At 43.7% G+C, this 17,668-nt stretch overlaps 2 protein-coding genes across 2 annotated transcripts in view; one reads left to right on the plus strand and one right to left on the minus strand.

Moving 5' to 3' along the window:
* sema3ab (sema domain, immunoglobulin domain (Ig), short basic domain, secreted, (semaphorin) 3Ab) overlaps positions 1–14,166 on the plus strand; it is a gene marked incomplete at its 5' end in the record, with an annotated part of 38,862 nt that extends 24,696 nt beyond the window's left edge. Inside the window, 12 exons of the mRNA XM_080438543.1 lie at positions 856–975; positions 1,381–1,523; positions 2,716–2,830; positions 2,938–3,007; positions 3,539–3,683; positions 3,990–4,209; positions 4,962–5,053; positions 5,169–5,210; positions 6,816–6,973; positions 8,276–8,343; positions 10,135–10,280; positions 11,169–14,166. Coding sequence (XP_080294669.1) covers positions 856–975; positions 1,381–1,523; positions 2,716–2,830; positions 2,938–3,007; positions 3,539–3,683; positions 3,990–4,209; positions 4,962–5,053; positions 5,169–5,210; positions 6,816–6,973; positions 8,276–8,343; positions 10,135–10,280; positions 11,169–11,765 — 1,916 coding nt within the window. The 3' untranslated portion in view covers positions 11,766–14,166. The remainder of the gene's footprint in view (positions 1–855; positions 976–1,380; positions 1,524–2,715; positions 2,831–2,937; positions 3,008–3,538; positions 3,684–3,989; positions 4,210–4,961; positions 5,054–5,168; positions 5,211–6,815; positions 6,974–8,275; positions 8,344–10,134; positions 10,281–11,168) is intronic.
* Positions 1–17,668, minus strand: part of rbm28 (RNA binding motif protein 28) — an 895,251-nt gene that overhangs the window by 160,884 nt on the left and 716,699 nt on the right. The gene's annotated exons all lie outside the window — the stretch shown is intronic.

Consider the following 17,668-nt stretch of genomic DNA (forward strand, 5'->3'; position numbering starts at 1 on the left):
CACCTGCGTTATTAAAGTGAAGTCACCAGAACAACACACACGTACACGCTTGTATTATACCTGTGAGGACCTTCCATTGACACTCACCCTAAAAACATTCATTCTTCAGCTCATTCAAACTCTATAGCCCTGGCCCTCGCCTTAACCCTAAAGGCCAACTTATGCTTTGAGAGTCAAGTGTCTCACAACGTTCTGAGTTCTGAGAATTCATACAGTCTGCGACTCGCCGACAGCGTCTCCAACAAAACGTAAACAAGAAAGTGCACGTGGTCTCGTGCATCTCCGTGATAATGGAGCTTACTTTTGTCTTCCCAACCAATCAGAGTACGCAACATTTTATGAAGCGTCTGCAACCTTTCATTTTTCCAGAGATTATGCGACACCAACAGCGAAAGTTCTCCGCGACAATTTTTGTTGTTGTTTTAACAGCACTTTGATGGTGCAGTGCATCGTTTGACACTCGCTACAAGCATAAATTGGCCTTAACCCTGAGACTAGATTTCAGCACTAACCCTAAAAATGTGGACAAGTGTTGACAATTAGCACTTGTGCTATAACACTTAAACAATGTAATTGTCCAATGTAATTGTCCAATGTAATTGTGATGTCCATGTCAAATAAAATAAACATAACATTACATAATGTATTAACTTTTTTGCCTAAAGGCAAATCAAAATCTCAAGGCAAGGCACACCTTTATTCATACAGGTGTGAAAAATGCGCAATATTGCGAGCTTATAACAATATGCCCAAAATACGGATGCCAGGTTGTATTTTTACTGCACTCTCACAAACAAAATGGAAACGATGTATTTTCTCCTGCAGTGGTTAATGACTCTCTTCTCATTGGTCTAGATGGTGAGCTGTATGCTGGTACATCAGCTGACTTTATGGGTCGGGACTTTGCCATTTTCCGCACACTCGGCCAGCATCATCCAATCAGGACAGAGCAGCATGATTCCCGTTGGCTAAACGGTAGGAAATGAGGAGCCAGATATTGGAACCAAAGTCCCCCCCCCCCCCCACAATGATTGTCACACACACACACACACACACACACACACACACACACACACACACACACACACACACACACACATAATAAAAGTAACAATAACAGTGTTCAACAGTATTGTATAACACCATACAAGCATACAATGTAGTGTACAATATTGCAAACAATATACGACATGAAAACTGTATAAAATTAGCAAAAAGACAAGTACATATGAGCAGCTCCTTTACAGCTCTACAGCTGCTTAAATGCTCAACATGATTAAAATAAGTGTGTGTGTGTGTGTGTGTGTGTGTGTGTGTGTGTGTGTGTGTGTGTGTGTGTGTGTGTGTGTGTGTGTGTGTGTGTGTGTCTGTGTATTCCAGATCCCAGGTTTGTGAGTGTCCATCTGATCCCTGAGAGTGACAACCCAGAGGATGACAAAATCTACCTCTTGTTCAGAGAGAATGCCATGGACGGAGAGCATGCTGGGAAGGCTACTCACGCTCGCATTGGACAGCTCTGCAAGGTACACACATTATGCAACTACACACACACACACACACACACACACACACACACACAACAGAGTCAGAGACCATTGTGCGACGGAGCTTTCTGTATCTGGAAAAACACTTGATGGGGGTCTGAGTGGCTCCCATGATGGCAGCTTTCATAAGCTGTTATCTCTGCTTATTTTTAGCCCCGAGACGAGTGGGCTTTGTTTGCTATTGTCGCCCCTGAAGACAGAAACCTGAGAGAGATGTTCTAAATGTCACCCATGCCTGAGAGGCACAGAGCAATATCAATGGCAGCACTGTTATACTAATGCCAGGCTTATTGGCACGGATTGGTGTCTGTCGCGCCACCCAGCCCCAAAAGGAGGAGCGTTTTTTTTTGCACAGCGCTGGTCCCGTATCAGCTTTCACTTCTCCCAATCCCACAATCAGTCATTAAAAAGAAATTTACCACGCTGACCGCAGATCAGTGAATGGTGGCTGATGGCTTCCCACACGTTTAGCTGCGTATATCGTGCCTCCTCCTATTTGCAGCCTGATTCTCCAGTATGTCAGGAATCTGCTCGGCTAAACACTAAACAATCCATCCATTATGCAGAATGCCATATTAATTTAGGGCTGTGCATATTTGGGGCACGTCCTGATAGGCTGTCATAAATCAATGCTGGAGCGGAATGAGTCTGCTCTCCCATCTGAGCCAGCATTCTGTCTCTGCCTATTGCTTTTGTCCGTGTGTGTGTGTGTGTGTGTGTGTGTGTGTGTGTGTGTGTGTGTGTGTGTGTGTGTGTGTGTGAGAGAAACTGTGCTTGTAAAAGTGTGTCTCTGTGTGTGCACATGCGCGCGTGTTGCCGAAAAACAAACGCAGTAAGGCTCTCAGAAGCACATAAGGGATGTGTTTGCTAGACTGCACTGTGTGCAAAAGATGCAGTCTTCTTTTCTTCAACGCCATAAGAACCCCACAATTCATGGCCGGTGTCTTTCAACAGCGGCGAGGCAAAGGAATGATTGACAGGCTTGTTTACTTAATAATTAAGCCGAAACTGCTTCCTGCATTCCAATGCCATCGTCACCTTTAATCATTATGTTTATGTTTCTTGCAGATTGGCAAATGTTAGTTTTTTTTATGTCAATTTTATATGGCCCTCAACCAGATTTCAGTCTTAAGGTTGAACTTGTGTGTGTGTGTGCGATCTCTCCAACCAGAACGACCTAGGAGGTCACAGGAGTTTGGTAAACAAGTGGACTACTTTCCTGAAGGCTCGGCTGGTCTGCTCTGTACCTGGCCTCAATGGAATAGACACACACTTTGATGAACTGCGTAAGTGAGCCCTCCTCCTCCTCCTCTGCTCTGGTAGCATGAAGATAAACAACTATTTAACCGGTGTTGGCTGATGTGGTTTTGAATTGATTTGCTTTGGTTTTCAGAGGACGTGTTTCTCATGAGCACCAAAGATCCTAAAAACCCCATCCTCTACGCCGTGTTCACCACCTCCAGGTAACCACAGGTCCAAAACATACACTGTGTGTCTGAATTTGTCATCTAATGCAGTGGTTCTCCCCAATATAATCATATTTGAACTGGAGACCTCACAAAAGAATCATGTTTGAACTGGACACCACAAAAGAATCATATTTGAACTGGGGACCCCCACCCTGACAAACACTTGGAATTCTAGGAGTTGCGAAAATAGGAGATCTACAAGGTCACAACGCCTCGTGTTGTGAGCTTGTAGATCTGCTATTTTCACAATTGTTGCCTCTTTCTTATATTATTTGAAAATGTGGCCAGTTTTTATACTATAGTTTATTGATTACTTTTGATGCAGTAATGGTCTTTTTCTTTTTTTAAGGGATTAAAAAGGTCTTAAAAGCCCTTAAATTGTCACTTCACTGTCATCTGGGGACCCCCCAAAATCATGACCCACAAGTTGAGAACCACTGATCTAATGCCTAGTGTCAGGTGCAAAAAAGGCTTTACATTGCATCCCGCTAATTCTTCCTCTGCTTCATTCTCTCCGGCCATCAGTAACATCTTCAAAGGCTCGGCTGTATGTCTGTACAGCATGGCAGACATCAGGAGGGTGTTCCTCGGACCCTACGCCCACCGAGACGGACCCAACTATCAGTGGGTGCCTTTCCAGGGACGCGTTCCCTACCCACGCCCCGGCACGGTGAGTGCAAGCATGTGAACCGTTCACCGTTTATTCACCGACTTTGATTTTGGTCACTTCTTCATTACATGCCGTGATATTTCTAAAACAATTCACAGATTTAATGTTACAAGAACTGCAATAAACTGCCCAAAAATATATATTTTATTATTGGAATGTGAAGTAATCTAACATACATCTGAATGGAATGGAATCTAACCTCTATTTGAGAGTCCAAAATGGGAAGAAGAATACATACAAAATAGAAGCAATTTTGCACCTTGTGAAGCATACATTTTGGATAAACAGACGTTGTTGTCTCCGCAGTGCCCTAGCAAGACGTTTGGAGGATTTGATACAACCAAGGACCTTCCTGACGAGGTCATAACTTTCGCCCGAGGTCACCCAGCCATGTTCAACCCTGTCTATCCCATCAACAACCGACCAATCATAGTCAAGACAGATGTGGACTACCAGTTCACCCAGATAGTGGTGGACAAAGTGGAAGCAGAGGATGGCCAGTATGATGTCATGTTCATAGGCACAGGTATGCAGCTTTATACATTCACAAACATAGAAGTACATACACTTACTCAGGATAATGCATAGCAGTATAGATTTAAGTTCCACATACCACACATGCCACACTTTGCACACAAACACGCATGCTTGTTGTAGGTACACATACTGTACACATGTCAGGCCCTGTTACAGCCCTGTAACATGATACTGACCATGATACTGACCATGACATTGACAATTTCAGTAAAAAGTACCATGTCAGTATCATGAGAATATCATGTCAGTATCATGGTCAGTATCATGGTCAGTATCATGTTTAGTATCATGTCAGTACATATGACATGTCAGACATGACATTCTAGTCTCTAGTCTTGTTAAAATGAAAATGTATTATGTATAAGCAGATATTGTTTAATGGACGCACGCGTTACATGGACTTGTGTAAGTGCTTTTAGGAGCACCCTTTGGTGTGCTTTTGGTCAAAATAGGTTTCTTGTCACAAATTATTTATCCCTTTATTTAGCTTTTGATTATTAAAACCATGGCTTTTGTCAGAATTCAAACAATTCATTGTCCATTAATTATTATGACATAATAAAAACATAATTCATAATTCAAACATAATACTATATTGGGTTGGTTCGCAACAAGCATGGCCCAACAGTTTGTGCACCCCTGCCACAATGTATGCGCACATTTATATATGAAGCAGACAGGATTGGTCAATGCAATCGACTCGAGTGTGTATTGACAAAGGCTGTGTGTGTTGTCTTCCAGACATGGGGACGGTACTGAAGGTCGTGTCGGTCCCCAGAGGCTCCTGGCACGATCTGGAGGAGGTCCTACTGGAGGAGATGACCGTCTTCAGGGTAGGTTTGCTCTCTCTTCATGTGTCTTCAGTCCCCAGAGTATATGGCCTCCTCTTGCATCGATGTAAGGACATACAGTAACTAATGTTATCTTTCCCATTGTTGTTTGTTACAGGAGCCGACAGCCATAACAGCAATGGAACTTTCCACTAAGCAGGTAATGGCTGTCATTCTGCTATGCTAGTTCTACAGAGTATACCTGTCGTCACTCGTTCATCTCCTGGGTCACGGAAGTCATTTCTCTATGGAGAATAACATTGGGTCATCTCAGAATCGTCTCATATGAGAAATGTGGTCCAAAAATAAACAAATTGTCCCAGCACTATTGTCAGGGAGGTGGCTCTGCATCGTTTACATATTTGATACAGGCGAAAATGTTATTGATTCGGTGGCGGTAACGTTAGCGTTTTCTCGCCGTCAGTTGATGCTTCATATCAATACGAGTTAAACCGCCCGGCTCATTTGTTTATTTTTGGAACACAGTTCTTATATGACGCGATATTAAACACGTCTATGGGAATTCAGAATGGGAAGAAAAAAAACCTGACCCAGGTATGATGCGTAAATTACGTCAGACTTTGGTGCTCTATTAGAACTAGTGGTTATTTTGTTCTTATTGTCACACTTCCCCCTTATTGAACATTACAGACGAGACGGCTCTGATGTATCGCCGGCTTGTGATGTGCTCTGGATAAGAGCATTACACAAAATACCTAAAATTGTAAATGCAACTCTGGATCCTGTTTTTACTTAGACATACTGTAAGACATTGGTTCTCAAAGTGGGGTCCTTGGGGGGGGGTACCAGGATGTTCCCAGCAAAATGAGTTAATTTTGCATTCAATTCAGTTTAACCACTTGGGCCCGATATACATTGGCTATTTGAAAATAGCAGATCTACAAGCTGTTGTAGATCTGCCATTTTCAAAAACATTCTTGCAAAATTGGACATTTGGAATATTTTTGAAACATTTTCACACAAATCTTGTATGGGGGGGTCCCTGGCACAAAATATTTTCAGATGGGGGTCCGCGGCCAAATACATATCAATTCGGGGGTCCTTGATGTGAAAAAGTTTGAGAACCACTGCTGCAAGAGACAGGGTCATTATTTTAAAGTGGCGAGATGCAAGTATAGTTACCAGTTAATTAGTTAGTATAGTCAGTGGACGGCATGGAGGGTAAATAGACAGATGAAGATATGTGAGCACTGTGTGGTGAATGACACACAGAAGTGGCTCCCGCTGCTGACTGCACTGGTACATCTGGATGAACTGTTTCTCTGTCGTTAAAAGAGAGATTGAGAGCCCTCACCCAGTCCGTGACGCATGTCGCCTCAGGACTGGAAGGTGGAACAAAGACGCATTTGTCAACCAAATGAGCTTACAAAGACCGAGATGAGCCGACCTGTTATCACACACAAAGATCTTGATTGTTGGAACGTCAGCTTGAGAGTATAAGCTAATTAACGAAAGTGGTGTGGAGAGAGGTGAGAACGCGCTAATGGAGTGGTAGCAGGGGGAGGGGTATGTGCACCTGTAATGGGATGGTTTCGTTTGTCTGCATTCCTGCACTCCTATTATCGCTGCACTGGCTGGCTGGTAGCTTTAGGCCCATGTAGGCTAAGTATCTCAAATTGCTCAACTTAATATAACTGCAACCTGATACTTCAAACTCATAAGGTGATTCTAATGCCAAGTGATATTTCACTGAGATATGATAACGATAACAATGACACTGAAAGCTGTTTTTTTCCATCCACAGCAACAACTGTACCTGGGTTCAGCCATCGGCGTCTCTCAGATGCCCCTGTTTCGCTGTGAGGTGTACGGAAAGGCCTGCGCCGAGTGCTGCCTGGCCAGAGATCCTTACTGTGCCTGGGATGGAACGGAGTGCTCCAGATACTTCCCCATGGCTAAGAGGTAACAGTATATGAACGCCGCAGCGCGTCACGTGCCACATTCATCATATATGCCTTGTATATATACGGTCTTGTGTTTACCTACTGTGTGGTTTTACGGTCAACCACGCACGGACCCAGGTTAAATACACCATGCGAGGGAAGATTTTTAACAAAATGCCCAAATGCGCAACACATGTGGGAGGGGACGCTTTTTATAGCTCTGTGTTTTACATGTTGACTACATTATTGAGACTGAATGAGATCAGAGCCGGAGCAGTGCGGTGCTCACATCCACAGATTAAGGACATATGCAGACTGGGTCTGAGTCTTAAGAGTACTTGGAGGAGGTACGTAGGGCTCAGGAATAGAGCAGCCTTTGTATGCTTGCCAGAAGCCCCTAAAGGTAAGAGGGCTCGTATTTCTCCCCAGAAAGGTCGGAATACAACATGCCGCGTGTGTTTACTGTAAATGAGAACCGATATCCAGTGATGTCTGGAGGCAAGTCTGTCTGGGTGAAACTAGGGTGCAAGTATAGATGGTAACTAAGACAGTCAGCAGTGTGGTAGTACAGTAGTAAGGTTGTAAGGTTGTGTATATTTTTTGTGTGTGTGTGTGTGCACACGCCCGCGCACGTATACAAGTGTCAACGCTCGGATAGCGCCGCCTCCCACTCACAAAGCTCCATAGGGGCTTAATATCGATTGGAACGCTAGCTGGTTCGGTATCCCGTTTTTTCCTCTGCTAGTTGTACTCCAGGGTCCTGTGTTCGGAACGCTAGCTTTCTAAACAAGGCCCGCCAGACATTGCCTCAATATATACCTCCAATTACCCATTGACCACAACACTGGGTCAGAGAGATGGCAAGTCGAGGTTGGGGGGGTTTGGGGTTACCTCCACATCTTTCGCTGTGATTAAATCTGTCTGCTTCACTTTGGCAGGCTCCATTGTTCCTTTTGCTGCACTAGTGTTTACAGACAACACTTGCAGTGTTTCTGTGTTCATAATTGTCGTGCGCATGGTGGAACTCTATCCTTTTTGTACTGTACGTGCACCCAGGAGGGAGACAGCCAGTGGCGGGCAGGCTGCGGTGATTCATTAGGGTTTGAATTCTTCTGTTGTCTCACCTAAAGCCTATAAGCCTTTTTGTTTTAAAGGCTTATGGCACTATGGGCGACTGGTGTTTATCCTGTTTGCTTTGTTGTCCACCAGCGCTGTCCATGCAATTAAACAAACATGCACACACACACAGATGCATGTGTGCACATATATAACCATAAGCCCCCATGGACTCATGAGCATTTGCATATTTGTCTTTCTGCAGGCGAACGAGGAGGCAGGACATCAGGAACGGAGACCCGCTCACACAGTGCTCTGATCTCCAGCATAATGGTAAACAGACATAAACACTGATTTGACTCTAATACTTAACATTTATAAATGTAATAACCAAGAGTGCGTGCAGCAATGAACATGTGATCACGATACTTATTCCATGATTACCAATGACAACATAATGCCACTATCAAATGTATATTATTTCCAAATGGTATATTTGGGCTGCAACCATTCAGAGCATGTCCTGCTTTGCTGACATAAAACAAAAGGAGCTTTTTTTTTTTAGGATTTGTGCACAACTTTGATCACAAACAAAGCCTTCCTATTAAGCGCCTCCTGGCCTTTTTACAGTGATCAAAGGAAACGTGAAACATACAAGAAAACAATTTGCATGCGTGCGGTGGTGTTGCGTCTAACGTGTTTCATGTGCGTTGTTGGCGGAAGTGAAGATTAGAGCCGGAGTCCATGGGGAGCTTATAATTAACATGGTCAGGATTCCTCCTCCCAGCCTCCTCCATGTCTCCAGGCCTGCTACACCACTGGCCCTGTTAGTGGTCTCAAGTCCAAAAGGATCAGACTTGTGGTCAGAACACGCTCTCCCGAAACTCTCTTAATTATACATTTCTTTCATTTGCACGTTAGAAAAACGAAGCCCTGTTATCCAAAAGCTTGCCCCGTGTGAGGAGAGAGAGTTCACACGGAGGCGAAGTGTTGGTGCCCTGTAGCCACCCACACAGTACAGAAAGCCACACGTTAGAGTTTTCATTTTTGGAAGAGGCGGTGAGGTGGACTGGCGTAGGGTGCCTTGTTTCCTCTTTTACAGCCAACAGCCACACTTACATTAACCCAATAAGACTGGGAACGCATCTGTGTGTCATTTTTAGATTTATTTGGCTGTTCAAAAATAGCAGATCTACAAGCTACTATGAGCTTGTAGATCTGCTATTTTTGAAAATTCTTGAACATTTGTGCAAATCTTTGAATACATTTTTTAAAGCGATCATTTGTAACTCAGATCTTTGCCTCTGGAGGTCCCTGGAACAAAACATTTTACAAATGTTCGCTTTAAAAAATATATATTCAAATATTTGCACAAATGTTCAAGATTTTTCAAAAATAGCAGAGCTCATAGCGCGGCACTCGGTGCCGCGCTATGAGCTTGTATATCTGCTATTTTTGAATAGCCCAAAGAAATCTAAAAAATTTCACACAGATGCGTTCCCGGTCTTAATGGGTTAATACATTCAGTGAGAACAAAACTACAAATTACATTTTCTCTTTACAGGTTACACTTTATGGTGTCCCTACTACAGTATATATTAATTGTCAAATATACTGATAAACAGCGTCTTGGAGGTCAGTCAGAATCAATGCTGAAGTTTAAATGCAGGAACGCACATGGGTTTGATTGAACGGCATCTCTCGTGCTTTACTGCTTTACGATTTGAATCCTGGGTTCCAGTTACAGCCCCATTTCCTTTGGCTTCAGCCTGGCTCCACTGTGTGGTATGGAATGGCCTATTCCGCACATGATTGAGTGTGATAAGAAAAGAAACAGAGAGAAATAATGTGAAAGCCAGACCCTAAGTATAGAAAAAAATGGATTTGTCCAACAAACAAGGCAATATAGTGAACATTTATGCAAGTCAATCACACACAAAAACACATGAAAGCCAGCCCTTTTAGAACTGTGCCCCCATTCATCTGTCTATAAAAAAATAAATTAAATTAAGCATTCAGCCATGCAGGGTCAATTATCACCACAGCCAATGGAATCTGCAACCAACCACAACGGATCGTTTGCGCTAACTTAAACATGTGTCTGGTATTTTTTTATGTCTGCAGATGAACTGAACGGGCAGGCCACGATGCTGGATAAGACCGTGTACGGCGTGGAGAACAGCAGTACCTTCCTGGAGTGCAGCCCCAAGTCCCAGAGAGCGCTGACCTACTGGCAGTACCAGCGGACCAAAGATGACCAGAAACAAGAGGTCAGTCTTATACATCAGCATCTCTTTCTCCTGAACCGTTTCGGTTAAGAGGCCCTCATTTTGTGTCCCAAGGATTCCTGAATAGTTTTATTCAGGTATCATATCGAGTCCCCACAGAGCCCTTGCTCTCAAGTGTTGTTTAACATTGTGGTTAAATGTCTCAGCTTTCTAAGTGTCTTTTCAAGTATACTGAAATACTAAAAGGAAAGGATTGTCCATCTGATAAAGTCATAATAGTTGATAGCTTCACTCTTTTATTAGATTATAGTGAAACTGTATACCGCAGTTGATGCAGTTGAAATGAGTGTTTAACTCTTTAAACCCGGGAACGCATCTGTGTGTCATTTTTAGATTTCGTTGGGCTATTCAAAAATAGCAAATATACAAGCTCATAGCGCAGCACTGTGTGCCGCGCTATGAGCTTGTAGATCTGCTATTTTTAAAAAAGTCATGAAAAGTTGTGCAAATATTTGATTTTGTAAAAATAAATTGGCAGACATTTGTAACTCAAATCTTTGCCTCTGGGGGTTCCTGGAACTAAATATTTTACAAATGTTCGCTTTAAAAAATACATAATCCAAGATTTTGCCACAAATTTTCACGATTTTTCAAAAATAGCAGATCTACAAGCTCATAGCGTGGCACTCGGTGCCGCGCTATGAGCTTGTAGATCTGCTGTTTTTGAATAGCCAAAGACATCTAAAAATGACACACAGATGCATTCCCGGTCTTAATGGGTTAAAAGTCATATGGAAAAACACATTATTAGATTTAGATTCAATTTACGGGTCACATGAACTCCAACAATAGAGTCATCCAGGCTTCTTCTCTCTCTCTTGTTTCTTAATCATCATCTCTCTACTCCCCTCCATGCACATGGCTGTATAGCTCAAAGCAGAGGAGCGTTTCATCCGCACGGACCAGGGCCTGCTGATCCGCACGTTGACCAAGAAGGACTCCGGGGTGTACCTGTGCCAGGCCGTGGAGCACGGCTTCATGCAGATGCTCCTGAGGGTCACCCTGGAGGTCATCGACACCGAGCGCCTGGAGGAGCTGCTGCACCGCGACGAGGAGCCGGCCGCCGCCCCGCCTCCTCCCGCCCAGGACACCTCCTCCTCCTCCTCCTCCTCCTCCTCCGCCGGCCGGGAATCATCGTCATCGCCCAGCCAGAAACTGTGGTACAGAGACTTCCTGTCTCTGGTCAACCACCCGACCCTGAACAGCGTGGACGAGTTCTGCGAGCAGGTGTGGAAGCGGGAGAGGAAACACCGGAGGCAGAAGGCTCACCTGGTGCAGCAGGTACAAGTGCATCAACAACAGCAACAGCAACAACAACAACAACAACAGAAGGCGTTTGCCGCGCACCCCCACGGCAGCCACGTGCACGGCCACGGGCTGGCGGCCAAGTGGAAACACCTGCAGGACAGGCAGAAGGGACGCAACCGGAGGACCCACGAACTGGAGAGGGCTCCCCGCAGTGTCTGACTTATAAACTTTGACCCCCCCTGCCCTGACCCTCAACCCACATCCAGTCCCTCATCCTGCAAACCTTCCCCCCCAAACCCAGACTTTCCTCCACATACTGAGAGAACAGACTCCTTTTACCGCATTGACTTTGAATAGAGAAAGAGTTCAACTGGAAAAAAAAATAAGGCAATACTCCCCTGCTGCCGGCTGGTGTGGTATGTGCGTGGGTAGCCATGTTTACAGTAAGGGGACTGCAGGGGACCGGAGGCCATAATCTCATTAAACCATAGGGACATATTATCTCAGCTGGCCTCTGCTGGCCCCAGCACTGCAGAGGGACAGTTAACAGCCGGCAGAAGGACTGGACATCCTAAACTGCTCTACTACACACATGATGGACTCCATGTAGTAAACGGCTGCGTCTATATGCCACCGAGTCATGGCATGCTAGTTCTGTGTCTTTGTTGTCATACAACCACATTAGGTACCGATATACCAGGAAGTCTTCATCCTGAAAACATTAGTCAGAAAGACGGTCAGATATCATACTGTATTAAACTATATTTGAGGAAGAAATGGACTGTCAGCGGTATTACGTACAAAGCACAAACGTCTATACGATTCATGTAAAGCACAATGGTGGGAAGAGTGGGGGTTAGAGGAGGCTATTTATGCTCCATCGTGCGACGGTGTCCCGTGCCGAAAATAGCGGCTATTTTTGGCACGGGACGCGGTTGTACGACGGACTATAAATCAGGCTTTAACTAGTCAACATGATTGAAATGCCCAAGCACTGCAAAGACGCTCAACTGGGAGAGACAGTCAGCATCAACAAAATAATCTTAAATTATGTAGCTAAGCTCTGTAAATAATGCTTTGACATCTCTTCATGCTAAAGGGAATGGCTTGCAGTTTTTCTTGTTACCTTTTTATGTTGTTGCCCTCAAATTATTTAAGAAATTCCTCTCTCCTGAAAGCAGTTGAGTAACGGATGGAGATTTTGTGTTGACGCCCCCGAGATAAGCTCCTCAAAACATAGCAAGGTTTTAAGAATCTATTTTGTTTACCTTTTTACATCGTCAAAGTCTTTGACGTCCAATCTGCCGACTGCGTCGTCTGTGCAACTGTGTGTCTACGAGGAACTCTTCCATGTCAAGTGAATTATGCAATTTATATACAGGTACATGTTTCCACTAAGTGTATATTTATTAATATACAGTAATGTACATTGTGAAAATATTATTTGATATGCAGTCTATTTTTCTGGGTATGATCTGCTTGCTATGTTTTTTTTTGTTCATTTGTTTGTTTTATTCTGTCTTTATTTGATTCAATTGTTTTATAGGACCAACCTATTGGGATTATTATCACACATACTGTAGTAAGGTTAGACATATCTGGATATTTAATAATAATGTTCAACAGATCTCACAAATCCCCCCCCCCCCCCCCCCAGCAATAACCGAGAGTGAAGACTGTATTATTTTTCTGTTTGTGTTTACTCATATTCATACTCCCCCACAGACTGCAGACCTTTTGCTGCATGGGTTATCAATACATTCTCTAATATTTTGGACATGGCAATGAATAGTTATAGTGCATAAACACACACACACACAACCTTGGAATGTAGCTGTGAACATTATGTAAATAGATCTAAGAGCAACTACCATAGTGTAAGAAGTTTGACACTGTGTACTAATGCATGTGAATGCTATTGTAGTGTACCTGTTTGGCTATAAAAAGGTGAGATACTAGTCTAATAGTCCATGATTATCCTGTTGTTAGCTTAGAGCAGCACACAATATAACTGTTCCAGAGATGTGAATACTATTTCTAAACTGCACATCAATGTATGGGATTCCGATAAACAGCAGTTGTGTTCAACAGTCCAGCGGCCCTTCTCAACTGGATCTCTGGATTCAAGTGTCCACGCAAGCCATTAGCTAAACTAATTGACTCGCTAGCTACCTAGCTAGCCATGAAGAATGAAAACACAACAGTGTAATTAAACATGACAATGCAACACATCAGTATAATGTCACATGAGTGTTCGTGTGGTTCGCTCATATAAATCTCTCTTCTTGGCTGAGGAGAGGTATCAAGAAGAGAAAGTTAGAGAGGGCCTCAAGAAAGGGACCTTATTTATACCTCGTCATATGATCATCGCGTCGCGTTTTTTCACTTGAAAATGTGTGACACGGTCGTATGGCTACGTGTAAATGAGGCTTTAGGATAGTCTTATGAGACACGCTAGAATCACCGGGTGAACTTTCCGTAGAGACGGGCAGAGGATGAAGTGGTTCTGGTATAAATGGGGATTAATAGTGTGCCTCAGTACATTTGTCTTGTCTGTCCATTGTAAATGAGGGACTAAAGTGCTGCTGTAAGAACTTTATGGCATGATGATGTTGGTGATGTATTCTACTGGTCTAATAAATGTCTCTTCTTAAAAATCTGTCCTCAATGATTCTGTCTTATTGCCGAGGACGGTACTTCACTCTCTACGTGTCTGCACTCTGCAGGAATCCCCAGTGTTTTATGAAGACATTCAACCGAGACAATGATTCTGTGAAGTCATCAAGAATCTATGGAGTGGAAAACCATTTGTTGGACTTTTATGCATTTATATTATCACACACAGGGGCTATAAACAAGTGTGAAGAGACAGAGGAGGTTAAAGAGTCACGAACACCTGGCAGCCAGGTTTTTAAGAATATGTGACCAAAGTATTCCATCACTTTGCTGAAAACTTTCTATGAATTGAGTACAAAGGACCCCAATGGAAACAAACCATAGGCTTTCATGGGGTTAAAATCCTCTTAGCAGACCTTGTATTGAACTGTACTTTCCTGTGGTTTTTTTTGCAAACTGCTAATAAAGTATTCAATCAATCAGGTTGTTGCCTTCATAGCGGGATATATTTTTAAATAACTTATTTATAACTTAAATAACTTTAAAAGAACAGGAATCTGAGTGTCAGGGCTGGCTGATCAGTGCATCATAACAATCACACACAATGTATTAGGTTGAAATGTGGAAAAGTTGGTTGCTACTGCCCTCTGGTGGCGATAAAAGAGTAGCACGTTTATTTTACTCTGACAAAATATGATTCCTATATTCCAAATTTCCTACATCACATTATTACCCCTGTTCTTATTTGGAACTTAGTCTTGCAACTACCTTAAATATCAGCAAAAATCGTTGTGGTTGATAATCACAATGGCGCAGGTGTTCTACTCTAGCTTGCAGTTAAAAAACAAAATAGTTTCTCTCTTTCTAGTCTGGGTCATAGGTCACTCGGTGGATGGTCTCAGCTGGGTTGTGACCTTGACCTCTACAGTTGACTCAACTGCAGCTGGGGATGTTAAGGTGGTTTACTTTATGCTGCCGCAGATGTTTCAAAGGGAACATTAGCGGTGTAGCGCTATGGCGGCCGCGGCCTTCTGGGAACACACACACACACATGCAACATTCATACGCCAAGAGATGGGTACGTTGAGAGAAAGCAGGGACAAGGACACCCACGGGAGTGTGTGTCAATAGTAATATGATAGATAAATGACTCAGCAGAGACTGTGGTAATGGGGTAATGTGTGGTTTTAGGTGTTCCACTGGCAACACTTGAAATGGGCCGATGATAGCACAGGAAACCCCTGTGAACAGAATGAATTGTGTGAAGTGTGTGTGTGTGTGTGTGTGTGTGTGTGTGTGTGTGTGTGTGTGTGTGTGTGTGTGTGTGTGTGTGTGTGTGTGTGTGTGTGTGTGTGTGTGTGTGTGTGTGTGTGTGTGTGAGAGAGAGAGAGGGAGGGTACTACATTCATGGATCTACGGTCATATAAACCGTCGTATAAAAATTCCAGCATACAGCCCATAGCATAGTATTAGCAAAAATAGACCACCTATGTCATGCTCATTATTCATCTATCTCCCCAAAAATGTCCCTTTTTCCATCTGTAAAGGTCTTTGATGTGATCAAAATGATAAGAAGTTGCCATAGTGTCTGCACCATGGGGCGTCACTGCCCCCCAGTGGCCGAGAGGACCTCTGTCTCCACGGTTCAGCGCCAACATCCCCAGTTGGCCTGGTGGAAAATCGAAGTCCTCCCATTCCACCCTGCCAAGGTCATGGATGAGTGAAGGGTTATGGTGGGACCGCCCTGAAATCTCACACACAAAGGACCGATACACTTGATGGAAAACCTGACACACGGGTGACTGTGACAGAATGAGAGAGAGAGAGAGAGAGAGAGAGAGAGAGAGAGAGAGAGGAATTAGGGAGAGGTTTGTAAAACTCTCGCTGATGGTTTTTATTGCTCTGAAAGAGTTCCAATGCTTCACAGCAGCCAGTAGAGCAGCAAACATGTTTGTTTGTTCTTCTCTCCAAAGGTTTGGTTAAAAGTTCCATTCCATCACACCAACATCCCCCAGCAACGTATTGTATCAGTAAGCATACATAATATAGCTGGAAGGGGATCTAAGGGAATTTTTAAAATATGAGTGGGATTATCTGGTTTGTATGTTTCATCTCCCTTGGAAATTCTGTTTGTAAAAAGGTATACGGACTCTTGGCAGGAGCGGTTCTGCGAGCCTAAGGGCAGGCAGGAGTCATCTGGGAAGCAGCTGAGTGAATTTGTATCGATGCACATGCTTGCATTCAGACCATGCAGCGCCATGCCAGACGAGATGCTCCGTCCTCACGCTCCGGGGCAGAGGGATCAAGCCAGCCTGTCTTATCTCTTTATATCGGAGAAAAGATAAATGAAGTGCAGATCATTCATCACACAGCGGTGACACTAAATTGGGTCAATACTTCAACTGGCTTTGAGAAAGTTTGTATAGATGACTCAACTCTGCATGGATACACACACACGCGCACGCATATACGTATATATGCACGCACGCCATCTCTGGGTTGTTTCTGGTGTTTGGCGCTGGTTTGCTGTTAGGAACTTCACAGAGGAGTTTTTGTTAGGAACTTCACAGAGTATTATTTTTCAGAAACAAAAAGGAATATACTGAGCTTTGGGAGGCCATCAAAAGTACAATAAGTAAGATTCAAGAACCTTGAAACTGTGACTCACAGACTCACAGACTGTGAGTCTCACAAGAGTTTCTACATTTTTTAAAGGGTCACCACCACAAAGCCAAGGTCAGGGCAGCTTGGAGAAGTACCATAGCCCCCTCTCAAAGCCCCAGCCTCCATCCAAACAAGACATTTATCTGACTGGAACCTTGACCACAGACAGTGACCAGTCCATTAAACAGCAGATAAACAACACTTTGTCATACCTCTTTTCTTACCACATTATAGTATTATACTGTGGTATTGGCACATTTGCAGTGAGGTAATGATCCTCTCTTTTTCCCTCCAGCTGACACTTATCAAAGGCTTTTAGGATTCTGGCAGTGTCCCTCTCACTGCCGTCATTGAGTCAATACTGGGGGGAGAGAGGGCTTGGCGGAGCTAAAGTGATTTTCTGGAAAATCTAATTTGGCAGGCCAGGGGGATTTATTTGATCATTGCTGGGTAATACCCCGAAGCGTGGTCAGGTTAACTTTCTAGTCTGTGTCTTTCTATTCTAATTTTTTTTGTGTCCCGTCTTGGGTAAAACACTGGGGTTATGTTAACATGCAGAGGCACATCTCTTGCCTGGGGTAAGAGGGAAGACAGTGTGTTTAGTGTTGGCAGCTTGGCAGCAGCAGCGATGGTGGCGTGCCGTACGTAATTGGCGGCAGCATCAGTACGTTTTCTGTGTCATGAGTGACAGAATGGCACCAGAGGTCTACGCTGGAGGCCTTTTGAGCTCATTTCCCATTTGGACATGGACAACGACCAATGTTATTTTTATGATTTTTGGGACGTGTGCACATATAAATACATGCAGGCACTATACGCAAACGCACACATGCACACATGTA

The sequence above is a fragment of the Gymnoscopelus braueri genome (genome assembly GCF_963280865.1).
Source record: "Gymnoscopelus braueri genome assembly, chromosome: 9".
In the NCBI taxonomy this organism is placed as follows: Eukaryota; Metazoa; Chordata; class Actinopteri; order Myctophiformes; family Myctophidae; genus Gymnoscopelus; species Gymnoscopelus braueri.